Here is a 21,730-nt window from a genome sequence, read left to right on the forward strand (position 1 = left end):
CTAGACAAAAATTGGTGGTAGTATGGGTCACACTGAAGAGCTTCATGATGATAACAACCTTCTGGGGGTCTCTATGGCCGCATGACTATAGATGAGCGGAACCCTGGATGTTCGGCAGGTTTGTCCAAACAGTTAAAAAAAAAAGTTCGAGTTTGGGTACCGCATTCACTTAAATGGGAGGCCCGAACAGATGTGCATGACAGCGTGGAAAATTCTGATCCTGATCAGCGGTAATGTCATTATCTCCTGTCAAGAGAGCCGCGGTTCTGACAGTGTGAGCCTGCAGCTGTGATTGGAGGTAAAAAGTTTACCTCCGGTCACTGGCGTCCGCTGATGGTACTACTGCTCCTATAAGCCTACGCCTGCTGCCACTAATAACAGCGATAGCAGGCAGTGGCTGATGAGAGTATTCATCAGTTCCCTCCTGCGCGCTAAATAAATAATAAAAAAAACAAAAAACGGCGGGGGTTCCCCTGTATTTTTGACAACTGGCCAGGCAAAACTCACAGCTGCAGTCTGCAACCCTCAGCTGTCAGCTTCAGCAAGGTTAGTTATCAAAAATAGAGTGGTAACCACTCTAATTTTTTTTTCAAACTCTTTAAATAAATAAAAAAAAAAAAAGCGTGGGGTCACCCCCATTTTTGACAATCAACCAAGTTAAAGCAGACAGCTGGGGGCTGGTATTCTCAGGCTGGTAAGGGGCACCAATTCTGGTGCTTTACCCAACTCTTCCCACTTGCCCTGTGGAGGGGGCAAGTGGGGTAATATTTGTGGGGTTGATGTCACCTTTGTGTTTTTCTGTGACATCAAGCCCACGACTTAGTAATGAAGAGGTGTCTATAAGACACCTATCCATTACTAGTCCTATAGTTATATTGTAAATAAAGACATAGCTAGAATAAGGTATTTTATTTGAAATAAAACAAAACACTCTTTTTTACTTTATTTAAAAATAAACACCGTTATACTCACCGAACCCACATTCCACCGAAGCCCTCGTCTCCTGTAATAAAACAAAAATAAAAAACAACCATATCCCTCACTTGTCCGTCGTGCTGAACCCGAACAGTTACATGGACTTTCTTTTGAAGTCCGTGTTCGGTTGCTGTGCCTGAACAGTAGGTGTTTGATACGGACGCCAAACTTTACTGTTTGGGAACGCCCATCTCTGTATGTGACATTTCTGATCTGCTAAATCTTCTTTGGTCACAAGTGATCTCATCTAAGGGTAACAACTAGAGTTGAGCGACTTTGGTCGGATCGGGTTTCGTGAAACCCGAATGAAACAAAATAAGTTTCAGATGAAACTCGTCCGACTAGAGCAAAAAAAGTCGGAGTTTCGTCCGACTTTTATTTCCCATTGACTTGCATTGGGGTCGGGTTTCGGACGAAACTCCGACTTTGTTTTGCTCTAGTCGGACGAGTTTCATCTGAAACTTATTTTGTTTCATTCGGGTTTCACGAAACCCGATCCGACCAAAGTCGCTCAACTCTAGTAACAACAACTCAGCCTCCATAGCCACAAGTAAAAAATGTCAACAGTACCAACTCACAAAGGGGCTCTGAAGCCTTATACAAATAGCTGATCATCCATTGCATCAGTCGCCACTAGAGATGAGCGAATATGTTCGGAAAACGCTCTGAATTTGCCATACTCGTGCTGATTTTATGTTTTGACAATTGTTTCCGAATATATTCGCTCATCTGTACTCCCATTGACTCCAATAGCGTTCGGCGAATATTGAAAATACGGTGCTCGTAATCCGAACCGAATATTGAAATATTCGCTCATCTCGACTCGCCACAAAGCTCCAAACTGCACAAGAATTGTGTAGAATTTTCATGGTCTTCAGTGTTCACAAATTCTCACAGGCACACTCAGATCTTGGGGAAAAGGCTGTTCTGGCCGCAAAATGAGCCCAGCTTTATAATGATCCCCGTAAGTTTGGAACGGGATGTCCAATATTCTGTGGGTGTAAAAGCTCAGGGGTCTTTGCACTTTTGGCCATGTGGTGTGCCCTGGTCTTATTTTGCTATCCTGTCCTGACTTAAATGCTAATAAATATAGGATAATAAAGTGGAGTTCAATAAAGCCGTATGGTAAAAAGCCTTTATTTTGGAACTTATTTTCTGGTTATTGCATATTCTGGATGATCAGACAGTTGTAGAAAGCAGAGGAAGTTCACTTTTAAGGGTAAAATGCCTTCAGAAGGAAAGTTCAAAGGAGCAGATCACCTAAAATACCCTGTGATTTATGAGGATCTCCTCGTAGTCTCTGCTCCGTGTTCTGTTTCTGGTGATACTGTACCTTGTGACACCTTACATTGGAAGCTCCATCTAATCCCATTATTTCTGTGTCCGCAGGAGCGGCAGAGACTGGAAACGATCCTTAATTTATGTGCTGAGTACAGCAAAACGGATGAATCCACCAGCCCGGCCAGGCTAGATGAATTGAGGGCCTTCCCTTCTTTGAGTACCAAGCCAGACAGCCCTATATCTCTAGGTACGAGGAGGCCATCCTGGGACAGTGCTAAGGATCGCAGCCTGGAAAACAGTGGCAACCAAAGTAAAGCACAACGAGAGCTTCATGACGAGGAGACACAGAAGGAGGAGAATAGCAGCACTGAGAGCACCCAACATGAGGTAACTCTAGCACCAGGCAAAACCCAGGACCAATATGAAGTCACTACCATCCTTCGCCCTATGCTTCTTTACACGTTGTGACTTTACATGCATATGTCATGCGAGGGGGCAGTCACATAGGTTCACAGGGTCATTTACACCAATTTCAGTTTTTTTTACTTTTTGGTGTTAGTGGTTCATTTTAGGGGTAAGTACAGTACAATACTATTTCTGTGCACAGTATATGGTAGATTTTTAGCTGAGGTCATTCATTTATATGTCATGTCTATTATGTTACAGATGCACCATAGTTTGTTTTTTTGCAGACCTAAGTAACTGTTGTATACCATCAAGGATTAGGGGGCAGGCAACAGTTTGTGATTTTTATCTTTCCTAGGAAGAGTGGCTGCAGGATCAGACTACACTTGTCTATTTGTAGTCTGTTACCGTGGCGACACAATGCTTTTGCACGGGAGCTGTAGAGATATTTTAATGCATACTATTTGCAAAGTGGTTTTCTTTTAAATGCACTAAAGCAAAAAAAAAGTAAGGAATAATAGAGTAGCCTTTAATGTGAGGAATAATAGAGTCACCCTTAAAGTAAGGAATAAAAGAAACATTTTAGAAAAGCTAATTTCAGTAAATGTAACTATAGTACAATTTGCCCGGACCTATCCAGGGCTCGGCTCATTTATTCTAATGTGTTTCTATTTTGGGGGCTATTTTTCTTACTGTCCAGATAAAATAAAGTCTATTGCACCTGCTGTCTGAATATAGATCTTGTGTTAAGGCTTCGTGAAGCCTGAAGCCTCCTCTCGAAGCGTCACTGCCCCCAGGAAATTTCAGAACTTGTGTGGGAAAAACATGTTCTCAAGAATCTGAGGGTATTAAAATAAAAACAAGTAAAATGCACAAAAGTTATATGCTTCCAACTATGTTGTACAGGGACCCAGGGCTGCTAAGGCCGAAGGGAGTCTGTCAATCCAAATACTCAAATTAAACCTTGTATACATTCACATAGGGGACTAGACCCCTTTAAAAATCACACTTGTGGTACAGATTTTAATTATTTTGTTTTATGCAAAAACAGTTTGAATAAATATGTAAATGAGGAGTCTACTACTCCCTCAGTTACCACCCTCCACCGTTCCTCTTAGGATGAGTGACAGCTCTTCAAGAAGCACTGTATTGAATCCTCAGCCCTGCACTCCCTGACACTGCAAGAGCAGTGTGTGTGCGCGATGTAGTCCCCCTCCTCTGTCGGCACCGGTTGTGCAATCTTGTGTGTACAGTAAGCGGCCGCTGCAGGCTGGACTAGGGAATCACAGGGTGCCCGCATTCACGGACACTGAGCTTGGCTCCTGCAGTGTCAGGGCATGCAGGCTGAGGATTCATCACAGGCAGCGCACCTTAAATGGGGTGACAGACTCCCTATAAAATCATTTTTTACAATTGTACTTGCTGTCCACAGTCCTCTTGGTCCCTCACTTTTCACTGTTGTTGAATTACAGGATAATAATAATATATATTTATTTAGCTTCTTCGAATTCTACAGTGTATTGAGATTGGATTATGGTGACCATACACTTATGGATGTCTGCCAACCTGGTCGACCATGTAGTATGTGTGGCACTGACCATACACATGGATGTCTGCTAACCTGGCCAACTATTTAATACGTATGGCGGTGATCATACACGTGGATGTCTGCCAACCTGGCCAACCACCATGTAGTATGTATGGCACTGACCATACGCATGGATGTCTGCTAACCTGGCTGACCCATTTAATATGTATGGCGGTGATCATACACGTGGATGTCTTCCAACCTGGCCCACCATGTAGTATGTGTCGCACTGACCATACACATGGATGTCTGCTAACCTGGCTGTCCATCTAATATGTATGGTGGTGATCTTACACATATGGATGTCTGCCAACCTGGCTGACCATCTAATATGTATGTGTTGTGAGTTCATTTTCCCCTTCGTCACTGAGGTCTGGTGAACTCCCTATTCTGGTAAAGGAAGGTAATGAGCCTGATTATCAGGCACCTGAGCCTAATGAGGATGACTGGCTGAGTGGAGTCACGGATTGGATATAAGGCTGCCAACGCCCTTCTGCCCTGCGGGTGATTTCTCTGTGGACTTCTAGGACACCAGTCTGATTCCTGCTCCTCTAAAGCTAAGTTTTCTGCTTTGCCTGTTAGCATTTGTGTTTTGTTTTTGTTTTCCTTGCTTTTCTGGATTCTGCCATTCCCTGCTGGGGTGAGCTGAATCTCCTTTTGCCTGTTGCTCTGTCTTCAGAATATTCCTGAGTACTGACATAGCTTTTTTGAAGCCTAGCGTCTTCAGGGCCTTTTTCACTGTCAGTCTGTTGGCTCTTATTTTCATAGGGTTTTTCACAGATTGCAGACAGCAGCCTTCCTGTCCTTTCCTATCTAGTTAGCTTGGGCCCCGTCTTTGCTCAGTCTAGCTTTCTGTCTGTGTTAGTGTTTTCATCTAGCTTCACCATCATTATTTGTTGGGGGCTGCCTATTGCTTTGGGGTCTGCTCTGGGGCAGTTTAGATTTCCCCCTTCTTTCTTTAGGCCTATTTAATTCTACGGCTGTGATCGAGGGGTCTAGGGCATCGTAGGAACCCCCCACGGCTACTGTTAGTTGTTGTGGATAGGATCAGGGGTCTGCAATCCGATAGCTGCCAACCTCTCTGGTTTTCTGGACTTAGCTAGCATTTCTGTTTTTGCCTCCTACGGTGACTCAATCATAACATGTATGGCGGTGACCATACACATATGGATGTCTGCCAACCTGGCTGACCATCTAGTATGTATGGCGGTGATCATACGCATATATATGGATGTCTGCCAACCTGGCTGACCATCTAATATGTATGACGTTGATCATACACATATGGATGTCTGCCAACCTGGCTGACCATCTAGTATGTATGGCGGTGATCATACGCATATGGATGTCTGCCAACCTGGCTGACCATCTAGTATGTATGGCGGTGATCATACGCATATGGATGTCTGCCAACCTGGTTGACCATCTAGTATTTATGGCGGTGATCATACGCATATGGATGTCTGCCAACCTGGCAGACCATCTAGTATGTATGGCGGTGATCATACTCATTGGATGTCTACCAACCTGGCTGACCATCTAGTATGTATGGCGGTGATCATACACTTATGGATGTCTGCCAACTTGGCCAACCATGTAGTATGTGTGGCACTGACCATACACATGGATGTCTGCTAGCCTGGCCGAACATTTAATATGTATGGTGGTGACCATACACATATGGATGTCTGCCAACCTGGCCGACCATCTAAAATGTATGGTGATGACCATAGACAAGAGATGTAGAGGCAAGAATGATCTATTTATTGAGCACACATGCCAGCTGCTCCAAGAGCCCAACATGTATTGCACCATCTCGGGCACCAGTCCTGTCATGTGCCAAAGGAGACTGTGACCTCACACATGCGACCCTCTGGTTACTTACATGAGAGTTCCTGAGCAAGGGTGCTCTACTTTTTTGGAATTCCCATAGAAGTTAATGAAGAGAACGGTAGCCACCTCCTGTATTTACAGAAGGATAAGTTGGGGTTTGCTTAATGCTCATAAGTGGGAACCCCATTTATGAGACATTGATGGCATATCCTGTGGACATGTCATTAATGTCTGAGATGCGAGTAACACTTTTAGTATCTATCAGGTAAAATGGAGAGTGATCTAAGCAGATTAACAAGTAGATAAGAAGCCTTTTTTTCTTTACTTCCCAGCAAGAAGATGCCGTGTCACCCGGAGATGTCACCGGTGAGTTGCTTGGTTTGGAGGACCAGCGCAGGATGACGTTAAGTCGTGTGGATCAGCTGAAGAACAAAGTGACAGAACTTGAACGGCAATTACAGGAGAGCGCACAAGAGGTTAGAGTCCTCCCACACGTGCGGTTTCCTGCTCCGTCAGTCACATTAATAGGTTTATTTTGCTGAGATCCACTTTTTATCTGTCTCATTGTAGGAACGAGGGCATGTTGTTCGGTGTACAAGAAGGGTCCCGGGCACTCATGTGGAATGAAATGCTTTAATCCAGTACACACATGGTAATCCAGGTACAGATGTTTCAGCCCATCCCAGGCTTTCCACTTCTGTAATTGGATTACCATGTACAGCATTAAAGCATTTCATTCCACATGTGAGTGACGGGACCCTTCTTGTCCATTGTAACCTTTTCCCACGAGCACCACAGCTATGCGGAGTGCTCACCACCCTCTCTAACTTTGGGTCTCCATGTTCACACTGGACTTTATATTTTATTTTAATTTATTATGTTTTGTATAACATCAATTGTCATGAATTTTGGAGAAAAACTGAAACACGTGCCCTAGGTTAGAGATGTACTGTATGTATTGAGAAACATTTTTCCATTTGTCAATCTGTTTTTAAAGTATTTGCTGGGGGTGAAACAAAACTTTGCAGAAACCTAAAGCCAGTCATACTTACCTGCACCCATGTGGATTCAGCCCAGGCCCAGGCCACACCATGGCCTGCAAAGACAGGAAGTAGTTATGTCACTGTTCCACCATTGGCAAGACAGCTGCGGCCTGTGATTGACTGCAGCAGTCAGGTGACTTGAGCAGCATACTATTGGATGTTTTATGAAGACGCCCTGCTCAAAGTCAATCAAAGTCCACAGCTGTCTGGCATGGTGGTGGCACTGTGCCATCACTGCTTCCTGTGTCTGACCATACCATGGAGCGGCCAGGGCTGGGTCCATGTGGGTGTCTGACCAGACCATGGGGCGGCCGGGGCTGGGTCCATGTGGGTGTCTGACCAAACCATGGAGCGGCAAGGGCTGGGTCCACGTGGGTGTCTGACCAGACCATGGAGCGGCCATGGCTGGGTCCACGTGGGTGTCTGACTACACCATGGGGCAGCCAGGGCTGGGTCCATGTGGGTTTTTGACCAGACCATGGAGCGGCCAGGGCTGGGTCCATGTGGGTGTCTGACCAGACCATGGGGCGGCCGGGGCTGGGTCCATGTGGGTGTCTGACCAGACCATGGGGCGGCCGGGGCTGGGTCCATGTGGGTGTCTGACCAAACCATGGAGCGGCAAGGGCTGGGTCCACGTGGGTTTTTGACCAGACCATGGAGCGGCCAGGGCTGGGTCCACGTGGGTGTCTGACCAGACCATGGAGCGGACAGGGCTGGGTCCAGGTGGGTGTCTGACCAGACCATGGAGCAACCAGGGCTGGGTCCTCGTGGGTGTCTGACCAGACTATGGAGCGGCCAGGGCTGGGTCCTCGGGGGTGTCTGACCAGACTATGGAGCGGCCAGGGCTGGTTCCACGTGGGTGTCTGACCAGACCATGGAGTGGCCAGGGCTGGGTCCACGTGGGTGCCGATAGGTGTGTATGGCTGAGTTATGGGTTTCATCTCTTATTTCCTCTATAAAGTTTTGCTTTTCCCACACAGCTACTTTAGGGCTGGGGCTCAGCGCTAACATGGTGTTCCTTGTGGTAAAATTTTGCCATCAATGTGTCACCTTGTAGAAAAATAAAGCTGCAAATCGCCTTGTAATTTTTTGTAATGCCGGGAAGGTTCTTTCCTTTGCAGTGAAGCCTTATGGAAAGCAAGAACCATAAAGCTGGTATTTAATAGTCATGGTACATTGTTAGTGATGCTGGGCAGCTGTGGCGGCACTGATAACGGACCCCTGTGTTTGTCCCCCCTCTATGTAGGCAGAGGTGGAGCGGGCACTGCTGCAGGGCGAGAAGGAGGCCGAGCTGGCTCAGATGCAGCAGGAGCAGAGGATGGTTCAGCAGCTTCAGGACAGTCTCGGTGCACTGGAAAGTAACATCCAAAAGGAAAGAGAAAAGGTACCAGAAATACTGGAGTATTTACGGCCCCTGTACAATACTCCTCCTCCTTCTCCCCTCTCTGTCCCTATTTTTCCAACTGCTGGTGGCTCTTTTACCTTTCTGACCTTTATGAGTGGGAAGAGAATTTATTATCGGCTAAAATAAAGAGTGACCTTTTTAGTGATACTGAATAGATAAGTCACATTGTTGGATTCTTCCATTGCCAGAGAGGCCTGACAACACCTCTATAACATTGTGTAGAATAAGCTGCTCCCTGTAGGATCACGGCCTCGTCCTGCTGCACATCTAACCCAATGCATGGAAGGACGACGAGCTCCAAGAGGCTCACATGGCCCGCCGTTCTGCTGGATCTGCTCCCGTATACATCACCATGTGTGAGAAGCCTCACCAACCTTAGTGCCATGGAGAAGCATTGCCAGCATTCGGTCTTGAGGCGCAGTGCTGTCCCGTGCATGCCGCTGATGTAGAAAAATAAACCAGAACTGTGCCCGCAGAGCTCCGCTCCTCTCCAGGGTCATCACATCGTTAAGGTGATGGACATTGCAGGGAATAAATAACCATATATGCTATATAGCCACGGATAGGTCACGTTCTACAAGTTAGTGAACCTCAGGTGGAAGGAGGGAAGTCATAAGGGAGGCCGTACACGCCAGATGCCCGTCATCCCCAGCTAGCGTCCATTACCATCTGTCTCCATGTACTTGGGGCCATGCATGCATGTGTACTCTGGTGGCAGCTGACCTCCAGTAAGGACCAAACGATTGATATGATAAAAGCCATTGTTCTCCAGCCTTCATTCCCCCAACTCGAGACTCCCTTATACGTGACTGGTCCCACTGATCATGAGGAATATTGCCAATATAGGCTGAGCTCACTGCTCTCCCCATTGCTGCACATCTATGGACTGCCATCAGGAATGACTATGCAGACATATGCATGACTATGTGTGCAAGTCCTTAAGTAATAAATATACCCTGGTAAGAGTCTGCATCCCCCGTCCTGGTAGCAATAAGTGTCTGCGGGTGCTGCAGTGAGGGAAGCGTGGACCTAACCATTTAGCTTTGGTCAGTGTCTTTCCGCTGCTTTTCTCCCCGTGTTAGAATGGCATGCACTGCCAAAGTAACATTTACCAGGGGCAGCTGGTATGACTTGGGCTAGGGACACACTGCGTTTATGGCCACTACCGGGCACAGTCAGGATGGATGCTTAGGCTTTGGTCCACCATTGGGGCCATTGTAAAAGATGTGTGCATCTTATATATTTTTGCGCTGGCCCTCCGTATGGGGAACGCAGTCTTCTACACTCTTCAGTTGCACAAATGGTGCACAGATCTGTCACCGAGAACACACCTGGCCTCCATCTGGTGAATGGAGCCTGTGGGAATGTTGCTGTAAACAGCACATACTTTGGGCTGATCGGCCCGACACCACATGCACTTACCATTATTTCCTACTAGTCTTATAAGAACCTCACAGGAGGAGACAGACAAGTGGCTACATAGAGAAAGTGTTGCCCCATACGGTACGTGCTGCCACCATCAGTAGTTTCCTCTCTTGCTGCAATGCTTCATGTTTTTCTCTCTGCCATCTCATGGTTTATCCATTTTATCCGTAATTTGTGTATTATTTCTCTGGTGACTTTTTTTCTGAGTAATGGGAACCACTTACAACTTCAAAGTGAAATCTGTGGAGAAGTAAAAGGTTTAGGGTGCAGTCAGAGGGCCGTATAAATCGGAGCGAGATCCCAGCGCAGTGCCCGGACTGACTGGCGGCTCTCCTGAACACGACAGCTTGATATATTTCTATGCAGCTGGAGAGCCGCCAGCCAGTCCACGCACTGCGCTGGGATCTCGCTCCGATTTATGCAACCGTCTGACTGCCCCCTTAGTATGACGTCTGTTAATGAGACGAGCTGGGACTTGTGTCCAGCTTATACCAGCAGGTGTAAGGGTTAGCTCTGTACATTTCTGTAGTGGGTATGTGAATGTCGAAGTATGTCTACTATTTCCAATGTCATCTTATTAACCCGGATTAATTCTACTAATATCCTTCTCACTCTGCATGCTGTAGTTGCTGTAGGTAAGTACACCTGAGACTGTCTGTCAATACTGTATACCAGAAATGAGCATTTCCCAGCAATTCCCAACCACTCGTGTGATGTCACGAGCTGGAGGTTGGGAATTGCTCCTGCCTGTGATCTCACACTGATGCTTGCCGTGCTGCTGTGCAGCAGAGCTGTGTATGTCACTGGTTGTGTTGGCATCAGTCTTAGGGCACAGTCCGCACTTGTAGACGGTGCGCAGATGTGTCTAATCCATCACAGGGAGCTGTTGCAGTGTCCTCTGGCAGTGAGTACCCGAGATGCCCCGTCATCCACTCTTCCTACTTTATATATTGTTTCTTCTTCTCATTCCTGATATTCGCCCTTTAATTCTCCAGTTTTCTGTCTCTCTGACCCCTTTATTAAGTCCTACATCTCATGGCTGTGCATGGCTGAGGTTACAGTGCAGTGTCCTGTTCCCCATTTTTGTCTTTTGGATAACCCTCGGGATTAAGGTGCGGGAGAAGCTGGAGCAGCAAAGGATGGAAATGCAGAGTGTCCAGCTTTCTCACCATGACCTCCAGAGACAACTCCATAATTGCCCTGAAGCTCTAAGGGAGCAGGTGCAGTGCCAGCTCACGCGGGTCAGTCTGCCGGTAGTGGGCCCTTGCTGGCACCATTGTCTGTGTCATGCCGCAGTCTCTCACATTTCTCCTGCTCTTGTGTTTCGTTATTGTGTGGACAGGTTTGTGTCGTGTTCCCCTCCCCTGGTCAGGACCACTCTTACTTCTCACTGACTAATGTAGATGTGTCCTTGTGTGATTCTCTGGCTTATTTATTACAGCACTGTCCCACTTCTCCTCTTCTACCATGTTTCCTTATTTCCATATATCCAACCCCCCATTCATTCATTCATTGTAAATTGATTTTATAAATTCCCCAAATGCTCAGAAATATCTAAAATAACAAACCCCACAGGTACTTACCCTCCCAGGCCCAGCACCGGGTCACCACTACTGCTCAGCTCTCAGTGTTGTATTGGTGACATCACATTGACAGCATGCGTCATTGCTGCGGACAATCACTGAGTTCAGCAGCCCTGTCGATGGCACAATCCACTGTGCTCAGTGACTGGCTATGGTGACGATGGGACCTGTCAAAGTGACATCATCACTTCTGCCTAAACACGGAGACAGAAGCAGCAACGGTGCTGACGATGGGCCCTGGGAGGGTGAGGACCGGCTTTGTTATTTTACAGCATTTGGATGCATGTTTCTGAAAGTGGAGAAGCCTTTTATAGTGAATTTCCACCTTTAAACCCTTTAAATAGGACTTTTAGGTCCTATTTTCTGTCCTGATCAGTTTCTTAATGTATCTTGTTAACAATCAGAATTCTTTTATTTTAATGCACAAGCTCCAAATCCTCCGTCTAAATGTAGATTTCAAACTTTTTGACTTGCTGCAGCCACCAGTAGCGGGCATGCTGGAGTAGCATGGAGTAGGCTGCTGTGGGCCTTATAGCTGTGGCTGCTGGTAGCCAAAATGATACGATTTAAAGGGAATATGTCACCAGATGTTTGTTACCCCATCTGAGAGCAACGTGACATGGGGCAGAGACCCTGATTCCAGTGATGTCATTTAACTTTGCAACTTGCTGTAATTTTGATAAAACACCCTGTTCTCTCTGCTCTAGATTTAGCAGTTTTCTGAATGCTGAGCTCTATATAACTCCGCCCACACTACTGTTTGGCAGCTTTCTGTGTACATTGTGCATAGGCAGAAAGCTGCCAATCAATGGTGGGGCATTGTTGGACTACCCGCCAGCAGGCCAAGTGGTCGTCTAGTGACAGTCTCTTGCTGATAAAACAGTTTCTTTATAAAAACTGTACTAAGCAGCCTAGTAAGTGACACATCGCTGGAATCAGTATATCTGCTTCTACATTATGCTGCTCTGAGATTAGATAGCAAATACTTGCTGACAGATTATTATTAAAAATGTGCCTTTTCAGGGCATTTGGAGCTCAGAGCACTAACCAGGTACATTACGATTTTTTTTTAATGTTTTTACCATTTAGTTGCATTCCATCTACTGTACATGGAGTGTCTGCTTTGGCTTCTTACCCCAAGTCATGTGGCATGTTGAAGGGTCGAGATTGACTTTTAGGATTGCTACCCCAATATGTGGCGCTAGAGTTCAAGTCTTCTTTCTGTCTGTAGAGGCAATTTCCATATTTATAAGGGCCCACGTGCCAATACAAAATGCCAGTCTTGATGAATCGGGACCAAAATCTGTTTAATTCATAACCTTGTTTCTGCCTGTGTGAGATGGGGTCTGACGAGGATACCAGAGCAGACACTGTCATGGGTGGTGGCTTCTAGCTTGGCACTAAGTGTAGAATAATGTGAGCATGCTGGGCTAAACTGGTCTACAGGCCATAATATAACACCTTTACCGAGTGCAGCAAGCAGGGCGCCAGGGCGGAAGAAGCAGCCCACCCCTGCCTTTACTTATGTGGGTGGTCTGGGTCGCAGGACCACCTGATGGCCCAGTTATGTTGTACACCATTGTGGTGGATCTGTATACATGAGAAATAATAGAAATGCTGGCACTAACACACCCTCCAGGAATGCATTTAGGCAAACCATTCATGCGGATTACCAGATCCGGTGGCATGCAAAAGATTTTGCATCCCTGTCAAAATGACTGTTATTGTGAACAGTTAAGGCCGGTTTCACATTAGCGCTTTTTCAGCGCGCGCACGGCCGGGGGTAGCTCCGCCCCCGATCCGGCTCTCTGCCCGGCGTGCCCGCCCCTTGCTTGTAGCGCCGCCTACTAGCGGACAGCGGCGCCTGCGATCGGCGCACCCTATCTTTAGCATAGGGTGCGCCGATCGTGCGCAGGCCGTGCGCTAGTTGCGCTTTGACCTGTGCTGCGCACTTTTGACGGTGCGCCGTGCGCGCCAAAATCCGAAAAGTTTGATTTTGGCGCGCACGGCGCACCGTCAAAAGTGCGCAGCGCAGGTCAAAGCGCAACTAGCGCACGGCCTGCGCACGATCAGCGCACCCTATGCTAAAGATAGGGTGCGCCGATCGCAGGCGCCGCTGTCCGCTAGTAGGCGGCGCTACAAGCAAGGGGCGGGCACGCCGGGCAGAGAGCCGGCTCGGGGGCGGAGCTACCCCCGGCCGTGCGCGCGCTGAAAAAGCGCTAATGTGAAACCGGCCTAAGCAAGTTGAAGATGAAATGATCTCTAAAAGACCTAAAGTAAAAGATGACACACTTACTTTGAATTTTAGGTAAAAAAATATATATATTTTTTTCATCTTTTTACATTTTAAAAATGATGAAAAGGAAAATGGGCCAATACAAAACTTTGCGCACCCTACATGGTTAGTAGCATCCCCTTTTGCAAGTATCACAGCTTGTAAACACTTTTTGTAGCCAGCCAAGAGACTTTCAATTCTTGTTTGAGGGATTTTCATCCATTCTTCCTTGTAAAATTCTTCCAGTTCTGTGATACTCTGGCCTGTCTTGCATGCGCCGCTGTTTTGAGGTTGTAGCCACAGATTTTCAGTGAGGTTCAGATTAGGACTCTGAGGGCCATTGTAAAACCTTTACCTTGTGCCTTTTGATGTCGTCTACCGTGGATTTTGACATGTGTGTAGGATCATTATCTATTTGTAGAAGCCATCCGCTTCCTCTTTTCAATTTCAGCTTTTTTACAGACGGTGTTGTTTACATCAAGAATTTGTTGACATTTCATTGAATTCATTCTTCCATCTACCCATGAGATGTTCCTCGTGCCATTAGCTGCAACACAACCCCAAAGTATGATTGATCCACCCCCATGATTAATGGTTGGTGAGATCTTCTTTTCCTGAAATTCTGTGCCCTTTCTTCTCCACACATACCTTTGATCATTGTGGCCAAAGTGTTCTATATTAACCTCATCGGTCCACATGACTTGTTTCAAAAATGCAGGCTTGTTTAGATGTTCTTTTGCATACATTTCACACTGAATTTTATGGTTTGGACGCAGGAGAGGTTTTCTTCTGATGACTCTTCCTTGAAGGCCATATTTGTCAAGGTGTCTCTGAACAGTACATCAATGTACAGTACCTCAAATCCATAGTCTGATAAATCTTTCCGAAGGTCTTTTTCCGTCATGTGGGGGCTCTGATTTGCATCTCTAGCAACCCTACGAGCAGCTCTTAGTGAAATTTTGCTTGGTCTTCCAAACCTTATCTTGACCTTCACTGTTCCTAATTAACTGCCATTTCTTAATTACATTTCGAAAAGGAAAGGGCAACTTGAAAATGCTTTTCTATTTTCTTATAGCCTTCTCCTGTTTTGTGGGCGTCCACTGTTTTCAGAGTGCAAGGCACCTGCTTAGTAGAACCCATGGCTGCTGGTTTTGGCACAAGGTTAGGCAGGGTTTTTATAAAGATAGGAAATTTGGATTACCTGACCTTTCCTAACAATGGTAGTGAACAAGCCATAACCCTAACAGGCTAATTAAGATCTGAAATTTTGGTCAAAGTTATCTGACACACATCGGCCCAATTCCATTTTTGTAATTTTTGAAATGAGAAAACAAAACAATTTTTTGGGAGGTGGGAGATTTGGACAAAAATACAAAGGAAATGTGGCATCTTTAACTTTAGGTCTTTTACAGATTATTTTATCTTCAACTTGCATAACTGTTCACAATAACAGTAATTTTGACCAGGGGTGCACAAACTTTTACATGACACTGTATAGTGGTGCTCAGCATCAGATAATGCAGTACAATTGTGAACAAAAAAGCATGAAAAGCTAAATGAGAGTGGCACTCGCCACTGCTATGTGACAAAAGCAGCACTATTCATACTTGAGGCACATTAAAGTGCTGCCTTTTCAAGTATCAGTGGTAAGTGCCGCTTTCATTTAGCTTTTATGCTCACAATTGTATATATGAGAAAGGAGCTTTTTCCTAGTGACCATGAATATAATTGTGGACACCCTGTATTGCATCTTTATTGTTGCATGCATAAACCTCTCTAAAGACATCTCTATTAACACAATATGCTAATATGTTTTCATCCAATGTATAATAATGTGGTTTAATGTTAATACATTATTGGGCAATTCTCGTGATATGACAGCAGATTGCACCTGCCACGTATGGTGCTGACCTAAGAGGTGCAGAATCCTCCTCCCTATAACTCAGACTGAACCAAGTGTGATCTGGATACTTGTCCCCATCATAATCTCCTACATGACGTGTTACCACTGAAATAAGATTGACCTCTTACGATAAAGTCTAGTCTGTCAGCCAAATAATGACTACCAATATTCTGCCATGTAGTGCACATTACAAGTATGAGCTCTAGTGATGGCGTGACGTTACAGGCCCAATAATACTAAAGGGATTGTGTCATCAAGATCATGCCATTATCTTTCACCAACCTACATGCCCTTAAAAAAAAAAGTTTAAATGCATTGGTAACTTTCAGATTTGTTGCCTCTATCTGGAAAAATACTTGCTTTTCACAATATGTAAATGAGGTTTTAAGTGCTTTTTCCCTACCCAGAGCACTTAATGAAACTGCCTTCTGAGGTTCTTTTAGTCGTTAGTGCCTCCCTCAGTGTGTCTGACATGAGTCGCTGGGCAGGAAATCTAGTGCCTGCATGGATCACCGCTCATCTCGCTTCTGCACATGGAGGTGCCCAGCTGAACTGCACAGGCCTCGTCGTTCTACGGCGCATGTGCCGGCCAACCACACTGTGCACCAGGAGAAGAGCAGTGAAAACGCTTGTTAAGTCCTGCTGTATGGTGCAGCTGAGTGGTGCATGCGCAGTAGAACGCTGGAGCCAATGCCCTCAGCTGGGCGCCATTGAGCGCGGAAGCGAGGATAGCTGTGATCTACACAGGCACTAGCTTTCTTGGCCGGTGATTGATGTCACAGCCCATTGAGCAATTACTCATGGAGAGGGAGGCTTTGAGGAAGGATGTAACCTTAGGAGGTACAGTTTTGTTAAGTGGCACGGTTAGCAAGCACTTTACTCATTATATGCATATTGCAAAACTTGTGGTTGTCTTTGAATTTAGGCATCGTATATCAGGCATGAAGGAACCAATGCTCTTATCTTTCACTTACCCACATGCCCATGTAACTGGTTTACTTTGGTTGATCTTGCTTACTGATTCCCTTTATTAAAAGTACTAGTTGTACACAGAATATATAATCCATCAATCTGAAGGGTTCAAGGATGTCTTTCTGGTTCTCAAGTTTTTATATATTATTTTTTCTTCTATGAGAAAGTGTCACTTTGTTACTTGGCTTGACCAATGGTTTCTGTGGGGCCCTGTGGAAACATTCCAGTATTGGAGCTAGGCAGCTACATCTTAATGCTTTATATATATAGAGCAGGACGAGCCCGACTGTTTAGAGATGTCTGCCACAAAAATAAGAAAAAACATAGCAAAAAGAATTGGCAACCGAAGTAAACTTCTGTGCTCATCTGCTGTCTGTATGTCAGGGGTCTGGTGTTCATAAGGAACCTCCTGCTGGTGGGCCAGTTTATGTATAAGGCAGTGCTGTATATATGTGTCCAGAAAATGGCCTGGTGTGTTGTAAAGCACCTTTGTGTCCTCACCAATCTGCAAGATGTTTAGATTTATGTCTATAGTACATAAGATATATTACAAAATTAATAATTTACATATCAGAGAAATCTGCTTCTTTGTCCTCCTGGACTGATTGTTTTTTCTAAGGCCATGTTCAAACATTCAGTATTTGCTCAGTTTTTTACCTCAGGATCTGTAAGCCAAAACCAGAAGTGGAACAGGCAGAGGAAAAGTATAATAGAAACACGTCACCACTTCTGTATTTATCACCCGCTCCTGGTTCTTGCTTTCACATACTGAGGTAAAATTCTGACCAAATACTGAACGTGTGAACATGGCCAAAGAATGGGGAGACCCGACAGTCTTCTCTCCATCTGAGAAAAACGGTCCTATTATTCTGATCAGAGTGGCATCAGTTTTTCTCGGCGGTAGAGAGAGAAAAATAAAATATTTCTCCATTCTTTCAGTCCGTTAAAATCAAACCGCATGTCATCAGAGTGCCATATGACATTTTTCACAGACCCATAGATTTGCAGTGCTGATTTGGATTCAACACTCGGATCAAAATCAGACTTGTCAAATTCTTTCCTCCAACCACTCGGTCTAAGTAAAAAAATCAGATTTGTGCACAGCCCACGTAATCAGTGCTGTGGAGTCGGTAAGCCAAACGTCTGACATGGACTCCTCAATTTCCCTGACTCCTGACTCCCTAGCGCTGGTCACAACTGAGCCTGTACATAAAGTGCAGCACAGATTCATCTCCACTAAAAGCCCAGATCCTTAGATCAGGAACAGAACAGACATTTATAGGACATTCCATAACTCCGACCCCACAGCACTGGTCACTACTGAGCCTGTACATAAAGTGCAGCACAGATTCATCTCCACTAAAAGCCCAGATCCTTAGATCAGGAACAGAACAGACATTTATAGGACATTTCATAACTCCGACCCCACAGCACTGGTCACTACTGAGCCTGTACATAAAGTGCAGCACAGATTCATCTCTACTAAAAGCCCAGATCCTTAGATCAGGAACAGAACAGACATTTATAGGACATTTCATAACTCCACAGCACTGGTCATTACTGAGCCTGTACATAAAGTGCAGCACAGATTCATCTCCACTAAAAGCCCAGAACCTTAGATCAGGAACAGAACAGACATTTATAGGACATTTCATAACTCTGACCCTACAGCATTGGTCACTACTGAGCCTGTACATAAAGTGCAGCACAGATTCATCTCCACTAAAAGCCCAGATCCTTAGATCAGGAACAGAACAGACATTTATAGGACATTTCATAACTCTGACCCCACAGCACTGGTCACTACGGAGCCTGTACATAAAGTGCAGCACAGATTCATCTCCACTAAAAGCCCAGATCCTTAGATCAGGAACAGAACAGACATTTATAGGACATTTCATAACTCCACAGCGCTGGTCACAACTGAGCCTGTACATAAAGTGCAGCACAGATTCATCTCCACTAAAAGCCCAGATCCTTAGATCAGGAACAGAACAGACATTTATAGGACATTCCATAACTCTGACCCCACAGCACTGGTCACTACTGAGCCTGTACATAAAGAGCAGCACAGATTCATCTCCACTAAAAGCCCAGATCCTTAGATCAGGAACAGAACAGACATTTATAGGACATTTCATAACTCCACAGCACTGGTCACTACTGAGCCTGTACATAAAGTGCAGCACAGATTCATCTCCACTAAAAGCCCAGATCCTTAGATCGGGAACAGAGCAGATATTTATAGGACATTTCATAACTCCGACCCCAGAGCACTGGTCACTACTGAACCTGTTCATAAAGTGCAACCACAGATTCATCTCAACTAAAAACCCAGATCCTTAGAACAGGAGCAGCACAGACATTTATAGGACATTTCATAACTCTGACCCCACAGCAATGGTCACTACTACTGAGCCTGTTCATAAAGTGCAGCACAGATTCATCTCCACTAAATGCTCAGATCCTTAGATCAGGAACAGAGCAGACATTTGTAGGACACTTCATAACTCTGACCCCAGAGCACTGGTCACTACTGAGCCTGTTCATAAAGTGCAGCACAGATTCATCTCCACTAAAAGCCCAGATCCTTAGATCAGGAACAGGAAAGATATTTATAGGACATTTCATAACTTTCCCAAATTATTATGAAGACTTTTGCAGCACATCCTGTATTGTACTGGTGTTCACAATTTATTATATATTTTAGAAGTTGGTCCATTTTATTCTGACTCCACCAAAATGGACACCAACTCCACAGCCCTGCCCATAATATCACATGAGTACGAGTGCTATCAGCAAAAACCATGCATAGCACTCATCTGAGATAATCGGTTGTACGCACGAGCGCTGAGGCTAGTTTCACACTAGCGTATGGAGGAGCTGCGGACGGCTGCTGGCTTGCTCCGTGAAGCTCCGCCCCCGGCTGCACCTCCTCCGGTCAGCTCCGCCTCTGTCGGCATGCGGCCTGCGTACCCTATCTTTAGCATTAAATGCAGATGCCTCCGCATGCGTCTTTTTGCATCAGTAGGAATTTGCATCGGTAGAAAAGACCAGGTGATGCAAATTTCTCAGCTTTATAAAAACTCAGCCTCTGCTAACCTTTGTGCTGAAAAACAGCAGCCATGGGTTCTCTTAAGGAAGCTGAAAATGAAAATGGCGCACACTCACAAAGCAGGAGAAGTCTTTAAGACAATAGCAAAGTCAAATTGCCCTTTCCTCAGTTCAAAATGTAATTAAGAAATGGCAGTTAACAGGAACAGTGTTGGTCAAGATAAGGTCTGGAAGACCAAGTAAAATTTCAGTGAGAGCAGCTCTGTGACGTCTGCCTGCGGTCTGGGCTGCAGCCAGACAACACCCCGAGAAACACTGATACCCTTTACCCCTATACAGGGATCTGGATTTATAGCAGAGCCCAGGAGGCGCTGTCTGAATAGGAGCAATGACCAGAGCAGGACGGTCGCCAGAAAGGTGTTCCAATACAGGACACAGAGGCAATGATATCCGAGACTAAACCAGTCAGGCAGAAATGGTATAAAAACAGTAGACAGTAGCAGAGTCAGAATCCAGGCCGAAGCCAGAGTCATAAACCAGGAGAGTCGCAGAGGTACAGAATCGTTAGGCAGAAGCAGAGTCAGAATCCAGGCCGAAGTCAGAGTCATAAACCAGGAGAGTCGCAGAGGTACAGAATCGTTAGGCAGAAGCAGAGTCAGAATCCAGGCCGAAGTCAGAGTCAGTCAAACAGTAATTCACACAGTAACACGCAGGGGAACCAAGAATATATCCGGCGGCCTGCAAGAGCAGTCCCAAGGTATTTGAGGGATCAGGTCATCCCTCACAGGCTCCTGGGCTGATGATGTCATCCGGACCGCCCCCAGGACCAGGCTGGATGGTGATGCATCAGCCCCTTCATGACTGACCGAGGAGCGAAGCCTGCGTCCAGCGGACGCCTGCGCAGGTGCCTCATAACTATCGCCGCCATCACTCGGGGTTGAAGCACAGCGCCTCCCAGAGACCGAGGCCGAAACCGCAGGCCACGAGTCAGACGGTGATGGGACAGTCCGGCGCCTCCTAGTGGCCGAGGCCGGGACAGCAGGCCCTGAGTCAGACGGTGATGGGACAGTCCGGCGCCTCCTAGTGGCCGAGGCCGGGACAGCAGGCCCTGAGTCTGACGGTGATGTGACAGTCCGGCGCCTCCTAGTGGCCGAGGCCGGGACAGCAGGCCCTGAGTCTGACGGTGACGTGACAAGCTCGTAGGATTTCTAGAGAGGCAAATCAGAACCCCCGGTTGACTGCAAAAGGCCTTTGGAAAGATGTAGCAAACTCTGGAGTTGTGGCACATTGTTGTACTGCTCAGAGACACCTGCACAAATATGGCCTTCATGGAAGAGTAATGGGAAGAAAACCTCTCCTGCGTCGTCATCACTATGGAATTTGCATCAGAAGTATGTAAAAGAACATCTAAAGAATCCTGATGCATTTTGGAAACAAGTCCTATGGACCGATGAGGTTAAAATAGATCTCTTTGGCACAATGATCAAAGGTATGTGTGGAGAAAAAAGGGCACAGAATTTCAGGAAAAAAACATCTCACCAAATATTAAGCATGGGGGTGGATCAATCATGCTTTGGGGTTGTGTTGAAGCCAATGACACGGGGAACATTTCATGGGTAGAGGGAAGAATAGATTCTATGAAATTTCAAGAAATTCTTGATGCAAACATGACACCATCTGTAAGAAAGCTGCAGGTTGAAAAGAGGATGGCTTCTGCAACCCCTGGCAACAACTATAGAATTACCGGCCTTGGAGGATGTTCATTCAGTTGTTTATTTTGTAGAAAAAAAGCAGACCACAGACATAGCACGAAACTAAAGTCATTTCAAATGGCAACTTTCTGGCTTTAAGAAACACTAAAAGAAATCGAGAAGAAAAAAAGTGGTAGTCAGTAATGGTTACTTTTTGAAACCAAGCATAGGGGAAAAATTATGGAATCACTCAATTCTGAGAAATAGATTATGGAATCACGCTGTAAATTTTCATTC

At 45.7% G+C, this 21,730-nt stretch overlaps 1 protein-coding gene across 15 annotated transcripts in view; it reads left to right on the top strand.

Moving 5' to 3' along the window:
• The window catches only part of PHLDB1 (pleckstrin homology like domain family B member 1), a 291,420-nt gene that overhangs the window by 194,744 nt on the left and 74,946 nt on the right, over window positions 1-21,730 (top strand). For 13 of the 15 annotated variants that reach the window (XM_073566505.1, XM_073566496.1, XM_073566498.1 and 10 more), the window contains 4 exons: window positions 2,365-2,643; window positions 6,415-6,558; window positions 8,372-8,509; window positions 11,068-11,196. In XM_073566505.1, the coding sequence (XP_073422606.1) occupies window positions 2,365-2,643; window positions 6,415-6,558; window positions 8,372-8,509; window positions 11,068-11,196 (690 nt within the window). The remainder of the gene's footprint in view (window positions 1-2,364; window positions 2,644-6,414; window positions 6,559-8,371; window positions 8,510-11,067; window positions 11,197-21,730) is intronic. The other 2 variants (XM_073566503.1, XM_073566511.1) reach the window with 1 other exon arrangement.

This window comes from Dendrobates tinctorius, unplaced genomic scaffold (assembly GCF_039654945.1).
Source record: "Dendrobates tinctorius isolate UK_male_01 unplaced genomic scaffold, ASM3965494v1 ptg000018l, whole genome shotgun sequence".
NCBI lineage: Eukaryota > Metazoa > Chordata > Amphibia > Anura > Dendrobatidae > Dendrobates > Dendrobates tinctorius.